At 49.9% G+C, this 20,829-nt stretch overlaps 1 protein-coding gene across 2 annotated transcripts in view; it reads left to right on the top strand.

Moving 5' to 3' along the window:
- LOC143373268 (irregular chiasm C-roughest protein) overlaps positions 1 to 20,829 on the top strand; it is a 280,817-nt gene that overhangs the window by 232,631 nt on the left and 27,357 nt on the right. For both annotated transcript variants that reach the window (XM_076820370.1, XM_076820369.1), the window contains one exon: positions 13,400 to 13,632. In XM_076820370.1, the coding sequence (XP_076676485.1) occupies positions 13,400 to 13,632 (233 nt within the window). The remainder of the gene's footprint in view (positions 1 to 13,399; positions 13,633 to 20,829) is intronic.

The raw sequence follows: 20,829 nt of genomic DNA, 5'->3' as shown, positions 1-20,829 counted from the left end.
TGCTCTGCTTTGCTTCTATTTGTTTGCCGGGCGCGACAAGGATTAGCTCGACAGCCGATTTCGCGATACAACAGTGTGTGCATTCCCTGTGTCGATATTATATACGCGCTTTGCCAGCCGGCGCGGCGGTCCGTGTGCCCGTTCCCGTGCACCTATAAGGGGAATGCAACGAGAGCCAGCCATACGCCGCACGCCATGCAGGCCACGCCGCACTTTCGTTGCAATCACAGCGGCTCGAAACGATAAGATTCGAGCAGGCGAAGAGGCAATTTAAGCCAACGGCCCCCTAATATACTGAGTGTACCACCTAACTACGTTAGCCGAGCTAGTTCCTTTGCTTTTGATGTTCCGGGAAGGAACGCTCTCGCGAGAGTGGCGCGAGCCAGTCGAGGACAGTTTCCCGAGAATAATATTTTCGTTTCAGAGGGAGATGTTGGGGCGACATAGTGGCCATTTTCATCTCTCTCAATGGAATTCTGTATCTGATTGCCCGTGATGTGACAATTGAAACGCGCACAGATGTCACTCGACGATTCCTTAAGGGGTTATATTTAGTCAGGCGGACGAAAAGAGGCGAATGTTTGTGATTTTTTTTTGAAAAAGCGGGAGCATATATTCTTACAGAACTTTTTGCAGTTAAAAGGGCAACGTTTAAAGAACGTTTGGTAATTTTTTCCTAGAAAAATGTTTATTTTTATAATATCTACAGACGCGGTAGCGTCTCGACGCCAAGTACATGAAAGACACCATGTATACGTCGACTGTCGCTACCGCTATCATTTACTCGTCGCACGGCTATTCCAACTTAACCTGAAACTTATTTCATTATTATCTCATCACGCCTGCAATATTTCCTAAATTTAAAGGCATTTTTCTCGTGTAAACCGCACATAAGCTTTCGATCGAGACCAAATTCAATAAAATCGGTCCACGCATGACAGAGATATCGTAATATCATCCCATGGATCTGTCGGAAATGGTAAGATTTTTCTTCTGATTCTTCTTGTTCAAGAAATTTTTCGTCAGTATAATACGTATACGCGTTACACGCACACCTTCGGCCAAAAAGAAACTAACACTGGTTCCGAATGGCAGTGGTCACCGCAAAAGCAAATTTTAAAAAGGCTTCTTGGATGTGGGTTGTTATTTTATTATAAACTTAAACATTTTTCTACGAAAAAATTACCAAATGTTCTTTAAACGTTGCTCTTTCAAGCGCAAAAAGTTTTGTAAAAATATATGCTTGCGCTTCATAAAAAAAAATTCCCAAGTATTCGCCTCTTTTCGGCCGCCTGACTTACCCCCTAAAACAATTCAATCGCTGCTGCTGCTAGAAAACTTCAACGCCCACGGAATATTCCGGCCATCTCGGCTTGCGCGCGATTTACCCATGAGAAACGAGTCTATCCCTGGAAGGGAGCCGCGCGTAGATGGTTGTCGATACAACCTGTTCCGAGCTGTATCGGAAAAGACGGCCGCGGAGTGTCGCGAGTCGACGCGACCCGATCGCGGCTCCCCAGACCAAGTAATCGAAATCAGAGACACTTAAAGATGCAAACATCGTCTCCAAACCGTGGAATCGTTTCGTGGATGGTTGCCTCTTCGCGACCCAGCCGCGACAAGTTCGCGAACAATGGAGTTCGAGACGGCCTCACGCTCGGCTTCCTCTCAATTCGCGCCACCGTGCAGATTGGTAAACACAGCCGTGGCCCCGCACGAGACCATCACCGACAGCTTGCAAGTTGAACGAGCTGTCGGCACAGTCGCGACATCGATGTATTGACGAAGGAGGCGCGGAGTCGCGGCTACGACCTGCTCCTGCCGCGAGCAGCCGGTGTCGCGTACGTGTCTCCGTTTTTAATCGACGGATTCGCAACGTAACCCGCTGGCGACGTCGGCTGGGAAGTCTTGAAAAACCTCGCCAGGAGATGCCGTCGACCGCCGGGGTGGGTTCGTGGCTAACTTTAAAATTACTTCCGAAACATTTGGCACACGCCCTGCCGGTTAAAGCGTCCGCCATGGCTCGACGGGGTCGATCGCGTTAGGAATCACCGAACTACCAGCCAGTGGCAGCGTTAATTTTATGGCTGCCGCCCCGATCGACAACCGGTTGCCCTTCGATCGGGTGTGTCTCTTCGTGTCTCTAACCTGCACGAGGATTACGCTTGATGCAAACTTAACTGACCGGTCAAGGCCGTCAAGGGCTAATCCTTCGCGTATCCTTTAGCCGACCACCGCCACCTTATTACCTGTCAAGTTCGTCGGCCCCGTACAGTCGATGGTTATATGATCGGGAAAAGGGATCGTTGGGATACGTTCTCGGACAGCTGGCTCGACCGATGAGACGTAGCTGCGATTAGGCTGGCCATAGACGGGGCCAGTCCTCTTCCCGTACAGGCGATTAAATTAATAGCGATATCCTGATGTCTTGTTTGCCCGTTAATTGCACGCCAGTACGCTCGGGCACGCCTCGATTTCGCGATCGTCCGCTGGCTCCATCTACTCCGGGCAATCGGCCGACTCGCTTCGCGCAAAGTGGAATCTTCCATGGCCCCGCGAACAGGATGCGAAACCTGCGCGACCGGATCCGTCGGTTTCCGCGGGGATTGACGAGAAAAATGATCCGACCGCCGCGAAGAACGAAACGCGGACAAAGGTCCCCACCCTGCTACGCGCGGTATCGCGATGACGAGGGGATCGCAATTTTCCCTCCACTTAACGTCGCGATCGTTCATTTATTAGACGGCGACCATACGTTACACGCACGCCCCTATACGTACCTCCGCGGGAAGAGGCGATCATCCAGACGGCACGTAAAATAAGAACTCCCGAAACGGCAGTTTCCCATAAATAACCCCTTATCGCTCGTTAATTTCTCGGCGCGCCGCGTTGCCCGCCGGCTTCGAATGCACCCCTATTCGTCGCCGTTCGTTATCGATCCGCGCGATAAATACATTTAATTAACACGGGAACCCTTAAGTTGCCTAGTTAACAGTGAAATTTGTGGCGTATACGGGCAACGGAGGACAGTGCCCCGCGGACGCATAAATTTCTATCATGCGAGCATATTAATCCTCGTGCCGATGGCGTCGCCTCGTAATTCCGACATTTTTTTTCGCATAGCGATCGGGGATCGCGGTATGGATATCAATTATCCGCGTCTCGGTATCTTAGACGGTAGTACGGCAGCCGAAGCGGGAGCAGAAACAGCAGCAACCGTCGTCAGCCAGATCGGTAGGAGCGGTTACCTGGGCGAGCAACCTGCAGGACCGGCTCCGCCTGCCTCGACCGCGCAGCCTGCTCGATTAATCGGCCTTACCGGTTTTCAGCGCGCGTCTTGCTCGTTGCCAGAGGCACCCTCGACAGGTACCGCATCTGCCCAGCGCGTTTCGAGCGTTTAAATTGCGATCCACCCACGCACGCTGTTGCGCCCTGCGCGGTCACTTCGTGCGACGCATAGGGAATGAGGCTCGTGGAATTCTGCAATGATTGCAAAAGAGTTCCGCCACCTCGGAGCAAAGGGGAATTGCGCTCCCTGCCTAATGTCAAGGATATTACAACGTAACACCTCTCATCTTTACACCTCGTACGTCACCGTACTTGACATGGATATCTGATAGCTATCGGGGTGCGACAGTAGGGAACTATCGAGCCAACGAAACCAGCCGAGCCACGCTTCAGAAAGCGTCGGGATAGCCATGAACGATTACTGTGGCAAGAAAAATGCGATCGACGGAACAATGCCAGCCGATGGAAATCCGGCGGAGCTGCACCGACATCCCAATCCCCCTTTTATGACCGTCGCGGGATGAATGCTCGGTATGAATGGGGAATTAGGTTTTTGCCTGGCAATTTTCGCGAATACGCTTAAACGAATTTTCGGTAGCCGCCGTGTTCCTTTGAGCCCGGGATTTTCCGACGCGAGCAGACGCTATTAAGACGAACGATATCGGGTCTGGTGGAACGAAACCGAAGGATCGAACGCAATTAAATCGGGAAATTCATGGCCACCCGGTGTCCCGCAGTTCAAACGAATTCGTTATTTGCTGCGGTCTGAGGTTTCATTTAATGGGAACGGCGGCTGTGGCGGTGGCGACCGTTGCGCGAGGGAATTACTACGATATGAATCTGCGCCGTTATAGTGCTGAAATTATATCGAAAATGAGCGGGCGAAATGCGCTGCCCGCGACCCACTTCCTCCCGATATCGTTCAATATTGAAATTGACAGTAAATAAGCCCGACTCGTTGCTAATTTCGTACCCTCTCTCGGTCTCTCCCTCCCGGCAAGCCGCGCAGCGGAGATCGTGCAGTTATGCGAGCCCTGTTAAGGGGGTATTCTAGTCTAGATACTCGTTTTTGAAGGTGATATTTGGAAATTAATTCTGTAAAATCTATGGCACCTACTGCGCAGAGGTTTTGCACACATATTTAGTAGTGTTTGAAGTATCAACACAATTTTTTGGAATGCATTATATTGAAATTTGTACAAGTTACACGCCGAAGCGCAGGTCGTGTCATCAAAAACCGGCCCCATCGGGCGCACGAATTGCGGCCGTCCTAGTCATCTGAAACGAAAGTACCAAAGATTTTTTTAATCTATATGAGTGTAGTTATCGCCCGAACTAGATGTAACCAAGTCCGGACATTGTTACCGAAATCGCAGCTGTTTAAAAATTTATATTTGATTTTTTCGACTTTTCTTGAGCTAAAACAAGGTGTGGGGAAGGTTGTATTAAAACTATTGATATAATTCTAGTTCCGGCTATAGGTACACATTCACTTTGAACGTGTGTCAAATTTTAGCTCAATCGGTCCAGTAGTTTTTGAGAAAAATGTGCGTCCGATCTAAAAAAATTGTTTCGAGAAAAACCTGTTTCACGTGTGAAAATGGCGAATTTTCTGCCCTTGTTCCCCAAAATCACTAGCATCCAGGTTCGTTTACCCTAAATCCTAAGTCGCCCGAGAATGGGTCCGAGGTACGGCGTTGTCGCAGATTTGCAACGATAATGGCGGCGAATGTCGGATGGTTATCGCCGTTTCTATCGTTTCACCGGAAACTTTGGGTCACGTTCGCGCTGGTTTTGGCGGCTACACGCCAGCCAGCTTTTCACACAGGCCATCCGAACAGTTTTACCAAAATCCCACGCCTCCCCCTATGCATATGCTAATCCTAGGGACACTGGCCTGCGAAACAATCTTTATACGCACGTGTATGCATGCTGGCACGTACGTAGATGCACACACGCTGGCGCGAGCGCGTATAAACTCCTCGGCGATAACCAGCCAGCGATCGGTATCGCGCGAGCTACGATTCGAGTCTAATTATCCGTTATCGCCAGGGCCATAAATCTGCGGACAATGTCCAGCAGCGACGAAGCTCGATCTTCAGAAGGCATCCGCTGTTGGATATACATACACCGCGGCGGCAATATTCCGGCAGCGTAGCGCACATCCGCGCGATATCTGATTAATATCGTGCCTCTGAATATGGCACGTGTTCGCTGGTGGCAACAATATTTGGACACCCGATAGGTATCGGCTACAAGGGGCTGGTATAATTGCCCTCGACCGACACGTGTCACGTTTGCGATCGAACGTCGCGTCAGTCCTGGCACCCGTCACACTTAAAATAAGAACGAACACCCCACGGATCTGCTGCACGTAGGTACATATCGTTGAAAGTACAGTGTTGAGGAATTTCGGGAGTGTAAAGGATAATTTCAGGGCCTGAGATTGTGTGTCACAATGTCCTCAGTGGGGATGCAAACAATTAGTGGAGGAAGTTAAGAGGAAACCATCTTCTCAGGTGCCAGTGCAGCAACTGCAGTGGAAGGGCTGCATTTTCTTAGCTAGAGACATACTAGAATGGCTGTTTCTTAGGACGGCGCATACCCCGTATCGAGATATGAACCAAGTCGTGCGCCAGTTAACGAACATTGTCTCGCTACGGGACCGTGTCGCACGCTATCTGAATTTCTATTACCCTCGAGTAAGTTATCCCTGTCGGCGTTCCACGGGGATTAAAAAACCATCTCCGTGGATCGGCGAGGCAGGGGATCGCGTCTTTATCTAACGTTCGCCGTGAAGTTCGCCCCCTTCCCCCCGGAAGAAATGGAGCAAAGCCGAGGGAAGCTCTAATCGCCGGCTCCGCTGTACCGTTTCCAATTCCCGATTTTCAGGGTTCGATGCTCGCCGATGATCGGATCGACAGCGGCGCGCGTTCCGATGGGGAGGGCGCGTCGTCGTCGCGTCGTCGACCAGCTATCCCGATCCCTCCGAACCCACGCTCACCCTCGTTGCGTTCCAAGTACACAGCTACGCCGGCCGTGCTTTCCTGAAATTTACAGACGCGATTAATGTCACGGCTGGCTCGTCCGGCGGTCGCTCGCTCGCCTACCGGCCGTTTGTAGGCCTAACCGTTACTAATTTCGGCCGGCGAGTTATAGCCACTGTTGCCTGCGTGCCCCTGCAGGGCGATTCATCAGCCCCGACACACGGCTTTCCCGCGATTTTTCGCACGAACGGAGACCCTCGTGCTGAACAAGTGAAACCAGGAAGAACACTGCTTCAACGCGAGTGTAACTCCTGCGACTCTTATGCATCGATTTCTTCTCGAGTATGTAGAGTGAAAATAAAAGGGCATTTCGCATGTTCCACGGACCGAGCGCGAGACAGAAGTGGAGGAAGTAGAGGAGGACGATGTACGGTCAGACACGCCTTCCAGTCTGAACGGGAACTGGGCAGATCTCCCCCGTGACTTCTACTGCGCGCACTACGGTAGAAGTTCGACTTCCATATCACTCGTAAAGCGCCCATTGATCCGAGCGAACTCTTGCGCAAAATAGTCTCCGAAATAATGCATCCACGAGGAAGTACATAGTTATACAACCGAGAATGATAGACCATTACACCTGCAGCGCGGAAGGAGAGACGCAAGAAGGAGAAACGGATTGCCTATTGTCAGACACACTTCGCATCTAAAGAGGGTCGTATTTCTCCGTAACTTCAGACTCTGGCTCGAGTAAAACTTATGCAAATGAATAATTTAATTGTTTCAAATTACATTTACAATCTCAAAGTTGCCGTTCCATTCACCGCCTTGGAAGAGGTTCAGGACCCTTCGCGGCGAAGTTGAAAGAAAAATTACGACCGCGCTATGAATAAATTCCCGGAGAGGCGCTCGTAACGTCGTTCTTGGAGCGCTCTGTACCTACATCCGCCACGTGTCTCGCGCACGGCTCGCGTATTAAACACGCAACCTCCCCGCGGATCTTTCGCGATGCATTATCAACCGCTCGCCGATTTATTCTTGCTGTAAACGCTGGCGCACGGCCGGCTGACCAGCGCATGCTGTAATTATTGCTCGCTCTAACGTCGGCGCTCTCGATGGCGGTCGATAACGTCGCGGACGAAACAGTCAGAGCAGCCGGCTTCTAATCTGCCGCCTAAATTGCGACTCGATCGTTAACAGTGAAATTAATGGACGTTAATCCCTCTGCCTGCATTATTCCTTGGGCGCTCCGCGGTACCGAGCATAACGCTGCTCGAACGCCTCTTTTCCTTCGCGGTAAACGAAGAATCGATAGGAGAAAATGGCCGGTTTAATCCGCTAACTGGTTCGTTCCTACGCGAGAACCACCCCCTGTGTATTTAGAAGTAAATGAACGCGAATTGAGCCGTTTTTCTCGCCACGCAGGCATCCGCTCGGGACTGAAGGTGAAACCGGGGGAGTATCGATTGCCCGACGGAGCTCGCTAAGAAAATTACCGCTCGCGCCAGTTGCCGAAATTTACGGCGCAAACCTGGCCTTACCTTATAGGTAAGGTCAACTGTGCATTATCGAGATCCGTTTGATTTACCGTAGCAATAAAGGCAATGCGTAGCTCGCGCTCGCTCCCCTCCGTTGGTATAGGCGGTGTTTGCTCAGTTGCGGCACCAAACGGTCCACGATTGTTCCAGGACAGCCGGAGCTACGTTCCTGATTAAAGGATTAGTGGGCTCGCGCCAAGAGATTGCCGATTACACAACGGAGATATCGGTAATTCACAGATACCGTGGAAATCCTCCGTGACGTCCGCGAGAGGGCTGGATCCATCGTTCCGATAAAGAACAAGGGAAATTAGCACGTCACGCTTACGGGACGATGCCGTCGGTTAATGGATCGTTACCTTCGACCTCTGCTCGCGGCTCCTGGTTCACGTAACGCGATATCGCGATACTCGCGAGGACATTAGCATTTCATAACGGCTAATTGTCTATCGCGGCAGAAGTTGCGAAGAAACGGGCCCCCTTAACGAGCTGTTTAAGCAAACACGCGACGCTACTGTTACGTCTAACAGCGATCGACAGTAATTCCGATGGTCTTCATCGAGCACACAGTCACCTCGACGGATATCGCACGATTTCGAATTAACTTCGTGGTTACTTCGTCAAATATTCGTCTCTTTATTCTTCAGTTCCCTTCTTTTTTTCTCTCTCTCTCTCTCTGTAATAGAACCGTTTCCCATCCCGTGGACGGTATAATTATGCCCCCGAAAAAATTTCGAGGGCGAGTTAGAAGAAGGAAAACGGCGGAAATGACCGGAGAGTGGTCCCCGACGCGACAGTGCGGTTTCCTCGGCGCGATGGGATTCAAAATGATAATGCCGTATTATTCTCGTTGTACGGGAATGTAACAGGAAATTGCGATCCAATTAACCGAAATAATAATGGCGGTAATAGACGCGCTGATTGACATACCACCACGGTAAATCTGGATCATTAGTATTCCTATGCATAAAACTGGCGCGCGCACACGGAACGGTGACCCATATTCAGCGGTCGCCGCGACCCGGCCATTTTCGGCCGTTTATTCAAATTTTTCGCTTTCCGATTATTGTCCCGCCTGCCCCTCCCCGCACACCGCCATCGAAACCTCACCGGAAAAGTGGCCCGATTTTGGAATTCGAAATTTCCGGGTATTGCGCGTCGCTCCACGTACGCGGCGTTCGTTTCCTGCTGGTTAAAAACCCTTCTCTTGGAACGCTTGAAATCTCTGAATGGAATCCCCGAATTTTGGCAATGGCAGCCGGAAACAAAATCAATAGTTCTTATCTGGAGATACGGATGGAACATCCGAATTTCTGAGATATTCTCAGCTGTCAAAGATTTCTCTTAAATCTGGTGCTCGAAATTAGAGGAACGTATAATTTCTGAAAGTATGCTACTTTTGTTCTTTCTCTGGAAATCACGCATAATTGCCGAATGCACTTACCCATGATTTCACTGTCAGCACAAAAGTAGAACATATTCGCAATTTGGGACTCATTTTTGATCCTCGGCTTTCATATGCTAACCATGTTTCCTCGCTGTGTCGTCAAGCCTATTCGCGTTTACGTCTACTTTACCCCGCCCGTCATATTCTCTCATCGGCACAAAAACTGTTATTATCTGAATCTTTGATTATTTCGTTGTTTGATTATTGCGATGTAGTCTATCGTTCAGGTTTATCCTATCATCTTTCTCACCTTATCCAGCGAGTTCAAAACTCCTGTTTGCGTTTTTCTTTTTGTGTAACGAAGTATGATCATATCTCTCACCTATATGTCAAAATGTCTTGGTTACGTATGCCTCAGCGCTGGATTTTCCATTTATGCTGTATCGTTCACAAAATACTCTCATCTCATGTCCCGCCTTATCTCTATAATATTCGTCGCAATAATCTTTCTTACCATGGCCCTAATTCTCTTTCTACTCGACACCAAAGTCTCCTTTCCATACCGACACACTTGACATCTAAATTTCAATCATCCTTTGCTTATATTTCGGCTCATTACTATTATTCCCTCCCACTTGATATTCGAGGTTTAAATTCGTTTCCTGATTTTAAATGTAAAGCTCGGCGATATATATGGTTACGTTATGCGTCGCAATAACTTTCTAGTTTCTTAATGTTAGTTAGCTTTTAGTCATTTAGTTAGTTATTTAGTTATGGTTAGGCTTCTAACAGTATTGTACTGCAGCCTCGCCATTTACTTCGCTTGTCTTTATGTATTATTTTCTTCTCTGGATGTGTCAAGTAATAAAGACGAATAATAATAATAATAATAATTGGGTTGGTTTAATACTACCGACGGATTTGTTACTCAACGATCATTTAATTATTACATTTCCCGAACACGCATAATAACTCGGTCCGTACCTAGCGACGTAATTCGTAATAATAATATTTGCCTGTTGTCTAGCAAATTATTAGCTACAAATTCATTGTTCTTGGGAATTATTACACAATGATCCATCCTGCCATAAGCTAGCCGTAACTGATACAACTTGTTCAATCAGCACCCACACCGAACAGCTCAACATCCCGTCTGACAATAAATTTCAGTTAGAACGCCGACGAGTAAATTTCAAAGATGAGTAGTACCAGCCATCGAGACGCGATGGTTAACCGAGACCCATAACACATCGCGGCTAAACGTTCTCCAGATCCAGCTGCGATCTACGCCGCGCAGCCTGACGATGCGCAATTAATCATAGTTGTCTGTAGTGGAGTGTTCGTTACCTGTTCCGTGTAATTAAAATTAATTATGGCCGTTTGTAATATCCCCCGACTGAACGCGGACTAACTAATTGTTCGTGATGCATTGTTTCGCCGCATCCCAGTTAGTCGTTATAGCTCTCTTCCAGTGCCTCCTCCGCTAAAGGGTTGTCGTCCTCTCTCTAAGCGTCTCCTTCAGTCCCTCCGAGCCACCCTCTCCCTCTTTCTCCCCTTTGTCCGAGCACTTGGTCGGAAATTTCTAGAATTGTATCTCGGGAAGCAGGATTTCTCCCCGTCGAGTTAGCGAGCCCTACGTTACGCCTACGAGAACAGTAGTGCTCCCCCGTAAACGTCAAACTTCTGCACTTGTACCGCGGCCATTTTGGCACACGAGAAACGCCACGGCGGCGCACCAGCCCGGGGACGAACATTTACTTAGCCCCTTTGTCCCCGGTTTTTCTTTGCCAGCGGCCACAGGGGTTTTATTTACGGGAAAGTTACACTCGTTGCTCAACTCGGAGTGCGCGCTCCCCGTGTCATTGGCCTAGCTGGCGTCGTTCGCGAGGGGCGCGTCCCACGCGCAAGTAATTACCGAAGCGGCGTGGAAACGCGGCTCGTGTCGCGGTGGTGTGAGCGGCATCCTGGCCACCTGGCAGTTCCGAAAGTTTCGCTCTCAATAGGCTGCGGAGGAGTGCTAATTATTGTCCGTCCCCATAATGCGAGGAAATCCTCCCTCCTCGACTTCACCGCTCGCCGCGAGTGGGAATTATTTTTGAGTCCGGTGTATTCCAGGAGGGAGAGAAACAGCGCCTGAACTTTGGTTCCGGAACGTCGCGCCCCCCGTCCGACGATATTCCGCGTCGAGTTTCTCGAGACGTTGTTTCTCGCAAAATGGTACAGAGATACACCGGGGGCCGTGGACGTGAATGGCGAAAATAGACGGTGGGAATGGACGAGAATGAGAAGCCGTGCACCAATTTCTATTCGTTTCTCGCGGCGTCATACCTGGCCGCGCAATAAGGCGTACCTTTATCGCCGCGACGATACCTTTCGCCTCCAATTTTCCGCGATATTGCGCGGCGCTCTGGCCCGGGAACGCCGGGAAACCGTGCTCCAGAGGATGCGTTTTTGTTTCCGCGGATACGCTAATACGCGTCTTTGCCCCGTGGCTTTCAGCGGCGCACGCCAAGCGTAAAAGGAACGGGATGCGACGGTTATTGCCTCCGCGGGGCGGATCGTTGTTAGCGCGAGCTAGAGACTCGGGGTAGGAGAAGGCTCGTAAGCCCTGTAAACCCGCGAATATTTGCGTCTCGCGGAACGGTTGATCCACTTTCGACAGGCACTCTCGCTCGTGGATAGAAGGCTAAGTACCGGCAGTTAGCGGGAGCCTTTTTGTCACGATCCTAGGGAGCACAGACTTGGTCTCGTTATTACGTCAGGGAGCACGGATTTCAGTGGCGAGTCCAGGGGTGAATTCGCGAACACCCGGTACAGAAGGAGATAAGACTCGGTTCCGGAACCGAGGATCGTCGCTTTTCTTCTCCGCCGAAGCGAAGCCCGGGTACACAAGGGGTAGCTCGAACAACGGCCGAAAAAATGAGGGCGAAAGTCTTGTCGCAAGAACGGAAGCGATTTATCGCGGAAATAATCAGTCGTCGCGTACAAGTGAGACGATTCTATTTTTCCATTTACGCGGTCCCCTGTCGCCGCCCCTCGTCCTCCGTTTCCGGTGGTCCGGTTGTTCGTTCGTTTCGGTTTCATCCTGTTCGCCGGGGCCGAAGCACAATCGCTTGGTCGTGCATAGCGTGGAGGCGGCTCGTGAAAGTTGCATGAATGGGTGAATGAAAGAAACGCCAAGCGAGAGGGAATTGGATGGGTGGCTGGTCGGGGAGGTGGAGGACAGAATGATAGATGTCTGGATAGATGGATGGATGTGGGTGGGTGGAGGGAAAGCGAGGAAGGGGGTTTCTGCTCCGAATAAATCACGCGGCGGACGAATTTACTTGATCGCGCGAATGGCCGTTGCTTGCGGTGATAATCGGCGCACGTGATGCTCCTCTAAGGAATTGCTGCGAGGTGTATCCCCGCGATTCCTTCGCGAGAATGGGGCTGGCTGTGGAGAGGGCAGCGGGTGGAGGAGCGGGGAGAAAAATACGAGTTCGGCTGACGCGGCAGGCAACGGGACGTTCTAATTCGCGTCGATTCGCGCTCGCGTTGTTCCTGACAGCTTACACGTATACGCGGAGATTTGAAAACAAAACCGTCAGTCGGAGAAATTCCCTACGTACGGGCCGACGCGCGATACCATCGAGCAGACGCTCGTAAACCGTTAGTTTCAATCAACGGGGGTAAATGGTTTTCTATCCGACCCCCTGCCTCCCACGTTCCGTTCCTCCTACCCCCTCAGCGATACACCGGCTGCGTATCAAGCGAAAAACCTACGGTCGGTTCAATTTGCCCGCGGACCCACCTTCCGAGCGTTGGAATTCCGTCCGCGGCGGGGCCGCCGTCCTCGCTAAAAATTCATCGCGACTTCACGCGAAGCAATTTTAACGCCTAACCGAGAGGATAACGCTGGGCTTGCACACGCTTCGTTGCGATCCCAGAGAATCGATCTCTCCACTGTCCACGCCCCGCGGTCGAAAATAAATAATCCAGAAGGCAGAGGAATTACTCGGGGATCAGCGATATCGCAGAAATCCCGAACGAGACACAAAGATGTCTCGTACCCTTTGAGTTCTCTCTGGAGTCTAAAGGAATGCGAGTCGCTCGATCGGTCGCTCCCTTTCGCTCGGATCAAGGCGACCGAGAACAAGATGCATGAACGGCCACGCAGAACGCTGCGAGTAAAAAGCAACGATGGTTTTTCTCTGTTCCAGGTGACTTCTCGCTGCACATATACCCAGTGGAGCTGGAAGACGACGGCACGTACCAATGTCAGGCCTCGCCCACGAACGACGGCCAGCCAGCGTTGCGCTCGAGATTCGCCAAGCTGAGCGTCCTGGTCCCGCCCCAGAAGCCGAAGATCCTTCAGGGCGACTTCCTTATCACCACCGAGGACCGGGAACTGGTGATCGAGTGCGTCAGCGTGGCTGGCAAGCCGCCTGCAGAGGTAAGACTCTCGACCCTTTCTCCTTTTGCTGTTGAATATTGATTCGAATGGATAAGCCATGGGCTGGAGCGTTGCTCGGGGATTTAGGAGTACCCAGATAAAACGAACAATTCTCTGGTAAGATAAAGGAGGCGCAGCGGTATCTCGGGCTCGGATCGAGACGCTTCGAAAACAGGGGATTCATCGGTGCTCAAGCCTCGTTCCCCGACAGACTCGATCATCCCTTCCAACAGAATCTCCACTTTGCAAAGAGACTCTGGGCTGTTGAAATCGCGTCCTCGCTGCACACACCGACTCCGTCGTTAGCGGAGGAACCAAGGAGTCCGCGGTGCCACCGCGAAACGGGAACTAATTTAAAAACGGAAAGGGGGTGGCTTGGCAGTGTAAACGCGTAGAGCCCCGAGGCCCCGAAGTAACGCGTTAAACTACATTACGTCGGTCACATAATTACCGCGCGCAAAAGCTTTGTGCCTTGCGCGTGGCGGCTATAAAAGGCACGCGGCGACGGTGTTTCCTCCGGAGTGGCCGAAAAATTTTCAAACGCCAGAGGCACAGGGTACGCGCGCTACAGTAAGCCAGCCAACGAAGCTTTACGATGCTTTGGCGTTCGTCTCGACGCGATGACGGACGGGGCAGAGCGCTTTTAAAGCAGCCAGAAGCGACTCGACGAAATGGCAGCTTGACCGACTTCGAATCCGCAGCGAGTCGCGCGCCGTCGTCGTTTGGGATACCGTGAAAGGGGAGAGCGGATCTTTGAGGGTGCCGCGGCGCGGGCCCGCGGTGCATCGCGGAAAAAACGCCGCGAGATAAAAGGCCGACCGTTGGAAAAAAAGCCTGCAGCGGCTCAAACACCCTGCCCCAACTTCGATTCCACCCGACTTTGCCTATTTACCTTCCACGCGGGCATGTTTTTCCACACGCGCGTATATGCGCGGCGGAATGGCGGCGCAAGCAGGCCCCTTTCAATTCCGCCTAGGCACCGATGCCATTTGAATAATGGTATCATTAATCCCTCGACGGCGGTGGGCTGCACGTACTTGATGTACCACGATGATGCGTTATCGCGACGTGGCCGCCGCGATCGAATTATCGAGTTACCTGAGCGCGTCGCAGCATCGCGTCGACGAAGGCGAATCTATGTGCGAGCTCTGAATATTTCGGGCTTTAGATCGTGGTCTTTTAGGAGGCTAAGTTACCGAGCTGCGGGAATATTAGCAACGTGATCCGATGATATAGCTCGGTCCTGTCAAACGTTGGATTTAGGTAGAGATATGTAGGAATAGGTATTGTCGACCTAGATAATTCTATCGATTAGGAGAATCTGGGGCTAGAAACGAAAAATCCGCTCCACCGATTCGATCGATCGGCGCCGCGACTCTCTGGAACCTGCACGCTCGAAGCCGAGAGCCGTTCCCAGCCCCCGCACACTGCTCCTTTTTGGGTAAAAATCGTAGAACTTTTGATAGGAATAAGATAGAGGGATGAATCTTTCTTTAGGTTAAAGCTAAGATGTTGCATAATAAGCAAACAATATTGAAAGTATATGATAAACAAGTTTTTACTTTGAAAATCTACGTCAAAGTTGACATTTTCGAAGAAAATTTTGGTTTTTCCGTTGTAACGTGTAGTTGAAGTTTTTTCCTGACTTGTTATACATCATTTCGTATAGATTTGGTCGCGGTGAATTCAAATCTATAGATTCGAAGAAAAATGCAACTTAAGGGGATTACGTTCACCAGGGACGTTCGGCAACTCGGAAATTAAAAAAATTATGAAACTTGGTGTCCAAGTAGAGTAGATCATTCGTAATGCAACTCTATTTTTGTTGGATATAAGAAATTGATGTACCTTCTGTTTAAACTTATTTTCGATATCTCTTACCGTTCTTGAGATATTTCAGGGAAAAGAAACTTCTGCATTTTTTTCAAGCAGTGATTTCACCCCCAAAAGTTGCATTAAGGAGCACCAACTATAGATAGGGTTGCGTTACGGATGAACTACTCTACTTGCACTCCGAGTTTCATAATTTTCTGAATTTCCAGGTTGCCAAATTCTGCGAACAGATTCGAATTTAGTACGTCAAAATCTATAGAAAGTGATGTATAACAAGTCAAGAAAAAACCTCAACTACACGTTACAATGGAAAAACCAAAATTTTCTTCGAAAATGCAAGTTTGACGCAGATTTTCAAGGTCAAAACTTGTTTGTCATACATTTCCAATATTTTTCCCTTAATCTACAACACCCTAACTTTAACCTCGAAAAAGAATCATCCCTCTGTCCTGTTCCTATCAAAAGCTCTACGATTTTGACACAGAAAGGAGGATTTTGTCCCACCGCGCGGCACAGCAGAATTTCGTGGGGATTCTAATTTTATCCGGGAGCTTATTGAATCGATGATGTAATAAAGAACAGGTCGCGGCGTGGATATCGATGATGCGGCGTTAATTCGCCCGGCAGAGTCGCGACACCGCGAACAATTTCGCAGCGGCCAGGCTTGCCCGCTAATTCACCGTCGGGCACGGATCGCGTTGTGGCGCAGCGATTGCAATCGCTAATACAGAAATCCGCTTTCGATCCGGCGCGACCGGAGAACGCCTTTCAGCCTAGATAAATAACGAGTCGCGGGGATTGTCGTCGACGCGGGACCACCGGCGAAAAATTAATTAAATTTGTTTCACGGCCGCTCGATGGCGGGCGCGCGAGCGCGAGCCTGTGCCAGCTCGCGGTTTTTAATTAAAGTGGCGCGAATCCCTTGATTAATGTCGTTACGCGAAAACAGGGATTCGCGAGGGCTCGATGGAAACCTCGCGCGAAATGCCCCGGCAAATATTTTCCGTTTCGGTTGCGGGGGGATTCTGCGGGACCCTGATTCACCGGACGCTCGGTGTTTCTTGGACGAGCGAGGATGATACCCGGGGACCCGTGCACGCACTCTGTAGGTGAACATACATCGTCAGAAGCGATCGCAAAGTGATCTGACCGAAACGGGATTCTATTACCGACATCCCCTGCGATATCGCTTGCCCGGTTTGCTCGGCCATTCGATCGACGTTCCTCCGGTTTCATAAACATTATCGCTCACGATGAAAACGTCGAAACGACCGTGCGGGTTTCCTCTCTGAACCGCTCTTGTGCGATGACCCTTGTTGCACATACCTTGAAATTACCTCGCCGTGCAAACGATCGCTGGAATTTCGGTACTACATACGAAGTGGACTCGTAGGGGGTCGATCGTTCGTGCAATCCGCGTGTCAAAGAGGGGTCTAAACGTTTGGCTGGCGTATCTGTCAGGCAACCGGCGAGGATAGAGTCAGATCGGCTGTATTATTTCCATGGTGTTAATTCCAGCTAGAGTGGAGATCGATATTACGCTATGTAGGCTAGAAAGGCCAGCGTAAAGGGATTCTATCGATGATTCCCGGTCAGTGTCGGGTTGGAAATGTTTAACGGTACCGGTGATTGGCACTTGGATCATCAGCCGCGGGGAAAAAGAATTTATCGATGGTCCGAGTAGCTCAATTAGAGCAATCGCGGGGCAAATGGAAGCTTGAAGCTCGAGTCCCGGTCGAGCCAAGCCGGTTTCCTTTTCTGCTCGCAGCTGTGGATTGGTTCACGGTTATTACGGTGTGTCCGAAAACAAGAAAAGAGCACCGCGGCCAGTAAATAGCAGGCAGGATCGCCTCCGCGAGCGGCCCATTGCAGTGGAACGCGTGACGTTCCGCGAACCGTGACGAACGGGTTTATTCAACCCGCGCACCCGAAATCGCGGGGCGAAAAAAATACACTCGGGATACACCGCCCCCCGAGCGATAGTTACTCTCTGGTTTACGTTACGCGAAAAACTACCCCATCCCCGGCGACGAAAAAAAAAAAAAAAAAACGCCAACTAAACGGGGAAGGGGGAGAGCGTGTAATCGTGAGCCGAGCAACGGCGTTCCGATCTGTAGTAATTCGTCGATTACGCGCGTTCACTGGTCATACGGTGGGCGAATAATCACGAAAAGCCTCCGCAAAACTCTGGCTATTGTGTGCTGCAGCTGAAAGCTTTGCGGCGGGGTACAAACGCCGCTCGGATCGATCCGCGCGCGATAACGCGCGTGTGTACGGCCTCGATTTTCATTTCTCCTATTTTTTTCCTGCTTAGAAAATGTTTCCCACCCGTGTGGCCATCGTGGCCGAATTGTCTGGAGTTGGAAATAAAAAGAAGGGGGAAAACAAGCGGGGTTTTTGAATCGCAGAAAATCGCGTTTCCATGGATGCCAGACGCGGTTATCAATAACGCCGGGATCTGCTAAGCCGCGGACAGCAATTATCGCGCTTCGCTTGTCGAGCAGAATGCTCGCGAACCGCGCGAGTAATCAGCAGCGAACTGCCGCGGAGGGGCTGAACAACAAGGGGAACTGAGAACAGGAGAAAAGAAAGCCAGTGTGCTCGTGGCCCAACTATCGCCATTACGAATAACAGTTGTGCACGGCCAGCAGCGTACGCGTCGATTGCGAAGCACGCCGGTCCTCGAAACTGATACGAATCTGCGAAACAACTTGCGCACTGGCAGCTGGGACCGGCTCATGAATTATTTCGCCGGGGCGGCGTAATGCGCTCGCGAACGATCGCCAAGGAATTCGTGAGAGTGAAACGTGCGAGAGGAAACAGAGCCGAAAGAGCAGCAGGTTTCCCGCGCTAGAAGATCGTCGGGGTAATTAAAACACGGTAGCGTATAATGGCGCGGGAAACGATTGCCGTCCGTCTGAAGCGGCGGTCGTTTTAAACACCTCGGCCGCGCGAAACCGTCGGCTCGGGATTGACGGGATGATGATACTGATACGGGTAATTGCGTTTCATTTGAATGAATATATTCGGCGAGGGTAGCACGCATAACGCGTTTCCGACAGTGGAACGCGTCGCAATCGCGTGCTCCAAAGGGGCTGCAGAGCGTTTCCCTCGAAAATTCTCGTAATTTCCTCGCTAGCCGATGGAAAGCTTCTCGGGTTCCATAAATAGGAGCGTTGGGAGTCATTCTCGATGGTACTTGTTTAAGAACCTAATATAGCTTATTAATATTACTTAACCCTTAACTGGTATCCTGGGGTCAGTCATGACCCCAAGCACGCAAGGTTCGCTGCAAAATATTTGGTTGTCTAAGTTTGTAAACTGAATTTCTAATTAATTTCATCATAATAGTTTAACTTTCTACGTATCTATTATTTTATACATTACCTACGAACAAAATAGGTATTCATAGAGGTTGATCTAATGTCGACTTTACAAATTTCTGTGTCCTTTTTTATTTGGGGTCTGCCACGACCCCGAGATAACAGTTACGTTTGAAAAAACAGTATACCAGTTAAGGGTTAAATTTACGGATCCTGTTGAGCAACCTTCCAGCTAACCGTCGCCGTGACAATACATGTTGTCTAAACCAGCCGGCCTGTATGATATTAATTTCTGTCGAATGTAGCTGAAGGAGCTTCTCATCGCGGAAATTTCCCAATAGAGAAGTTCCGATTGCAATCTAAAGCCGTTTAAGCTTCTTTTTTTCGCGTCAAACACCACTGTTTCGAGATCAAATAATTCGTTCACGAGAGATTCGACCGAGCTCTCCGTTCGTAATTTGCGTCATAACTTAACGAACGTCCTCCGTGTTTCATTACGCGGTGTACGTCGGCGGCGGTCGAGGATGGTTCAGCAGAAATGGATCGTTAGAAGTTCCGCGAATTTCGCCCCGGGTTACGCGACTCTCGACATTTTTTTCCCCCCCGTCGAACTCGTCGAGAACTCCGGGGCGACCGGGATGAAAATTTATCCTCGACGAGGCAAGGAAAGCGGTCCAATCTTTCCAGTCTAAACTTCCCCGCTGTTAATTAGCTATTTGGATAAAAGCTGGGATTAAAATGCAGTGCTGTTTAATACACCAGGTTTGGTCGATCGCGTCAATTTATTTTGCGGGCAGAATTTAATCGCCCTCGATGGAAAGCTAAAGTTAGCTGGATTTTCTGCAAGGTCCAAATTCCTCGTCCCCAATAAAAACTTAATGCATACATATCAGAGATGTGCCGACTAGTCGGTTAAGCTCGACTGTCCGGCCACTTTTGTAATCGGTGACTAGTCAGCTTTTTGGGGGCCGATTAATCGGCTAGTCGGCCAAAACCCTAGTCGGTACATCTCTGATACATACCAACAGACACTTAGAATCGTATTTTGTTCGGTGTATCGACGTGCCGTCGATTCCCGTGCCGCTTCAATTATCGCGCGCGTCGTACGACTTTTCCACCCCACCCCGAACCAACCTCTCACCTTTGTCCACTCTTCCCTCCACCCGAAACTCTCTTCCTTCTTCCCTCTCGTTTCCCCACAACTTCGTAGCTCGCCAACTTTCTTTCATATTGTTGCGGAAACTTGCCCGCGAAACATTACCAAGTTTTCGCGAAACAAAATTTTAATATCGCTGTTGCGCTCTTAATTCTATTACGGGGGATCAAAGGAAACGTTTTGCCCGCCCCCTCCGTGCAAACGGCGCGAATTCAAGGAACGAAAAAACACCGGGGAAGCTGCTGCATACATTCATAAGACAACGACGGCAGCGAAGTTTTTATTAAAAGGAATGCTCGTCTAGCGAGGAGGCTCATAAAAATTAGGGGCGATACGGGTTAACGAACGGGAGGGCGCGCTCGACCCCCGGATTTCAGCCAATTGCAGAAATTAACGATGATATTCGTCCGTCAGTGTTCGAACGAGTCTATTACGCGTCACGCAGTAACGACCTGACATTGTGCTCGATTATTCGCAATCGTTTCTGCGAATTCAGTGACGAAAAAGCGTTACGTTTTCATTGGCAGTCGAAGACATATTCGTTTTTAACACTCTCGCTGGTGCGCTATAATCTATTTACAATTTCCTTCGCGTAGGGGAGACCGGGGCTAGTTGATACAGGGGGCAAGTTGATACAGACGAATTATCTCGACACCGTATATGTGTAGCTCCATTCCAGCGAGATATATGATGATTGTTGTTCAATTCTCTCCTACGATCCAGCGTAGGCGTGTGTACGTTGACGTTAACAATCCTTTTTTTAACTGTTTTCGTTTATACAGAGAAAAAGTAAATAGTTTTGATACATCCAAATTGATCGTCCAAATAACATTTTTCCATTCATTTTGTACGTATTTTCTCAAGCTTTCGCTCACTATATATTAA

Source organism: Andrena cerasifolii, chromosome 9 (assembly GCF_050908995.1).
Source record: "Andrena cerasifolii isolate SP2316 chromosome 9, iyAndCera1_principal, whole genome shotgun sequence".
NCBI lineage: Eukaryota > Metazoa > Arthropoda > Insecta > Hymenoptera > Andrenidae > Andrena > Andrena cerasifolii.
Note: the sequence above shows the minus strand (reverse complement) of the source record. Positions and strands in the feature narration are given on the sequence as shown.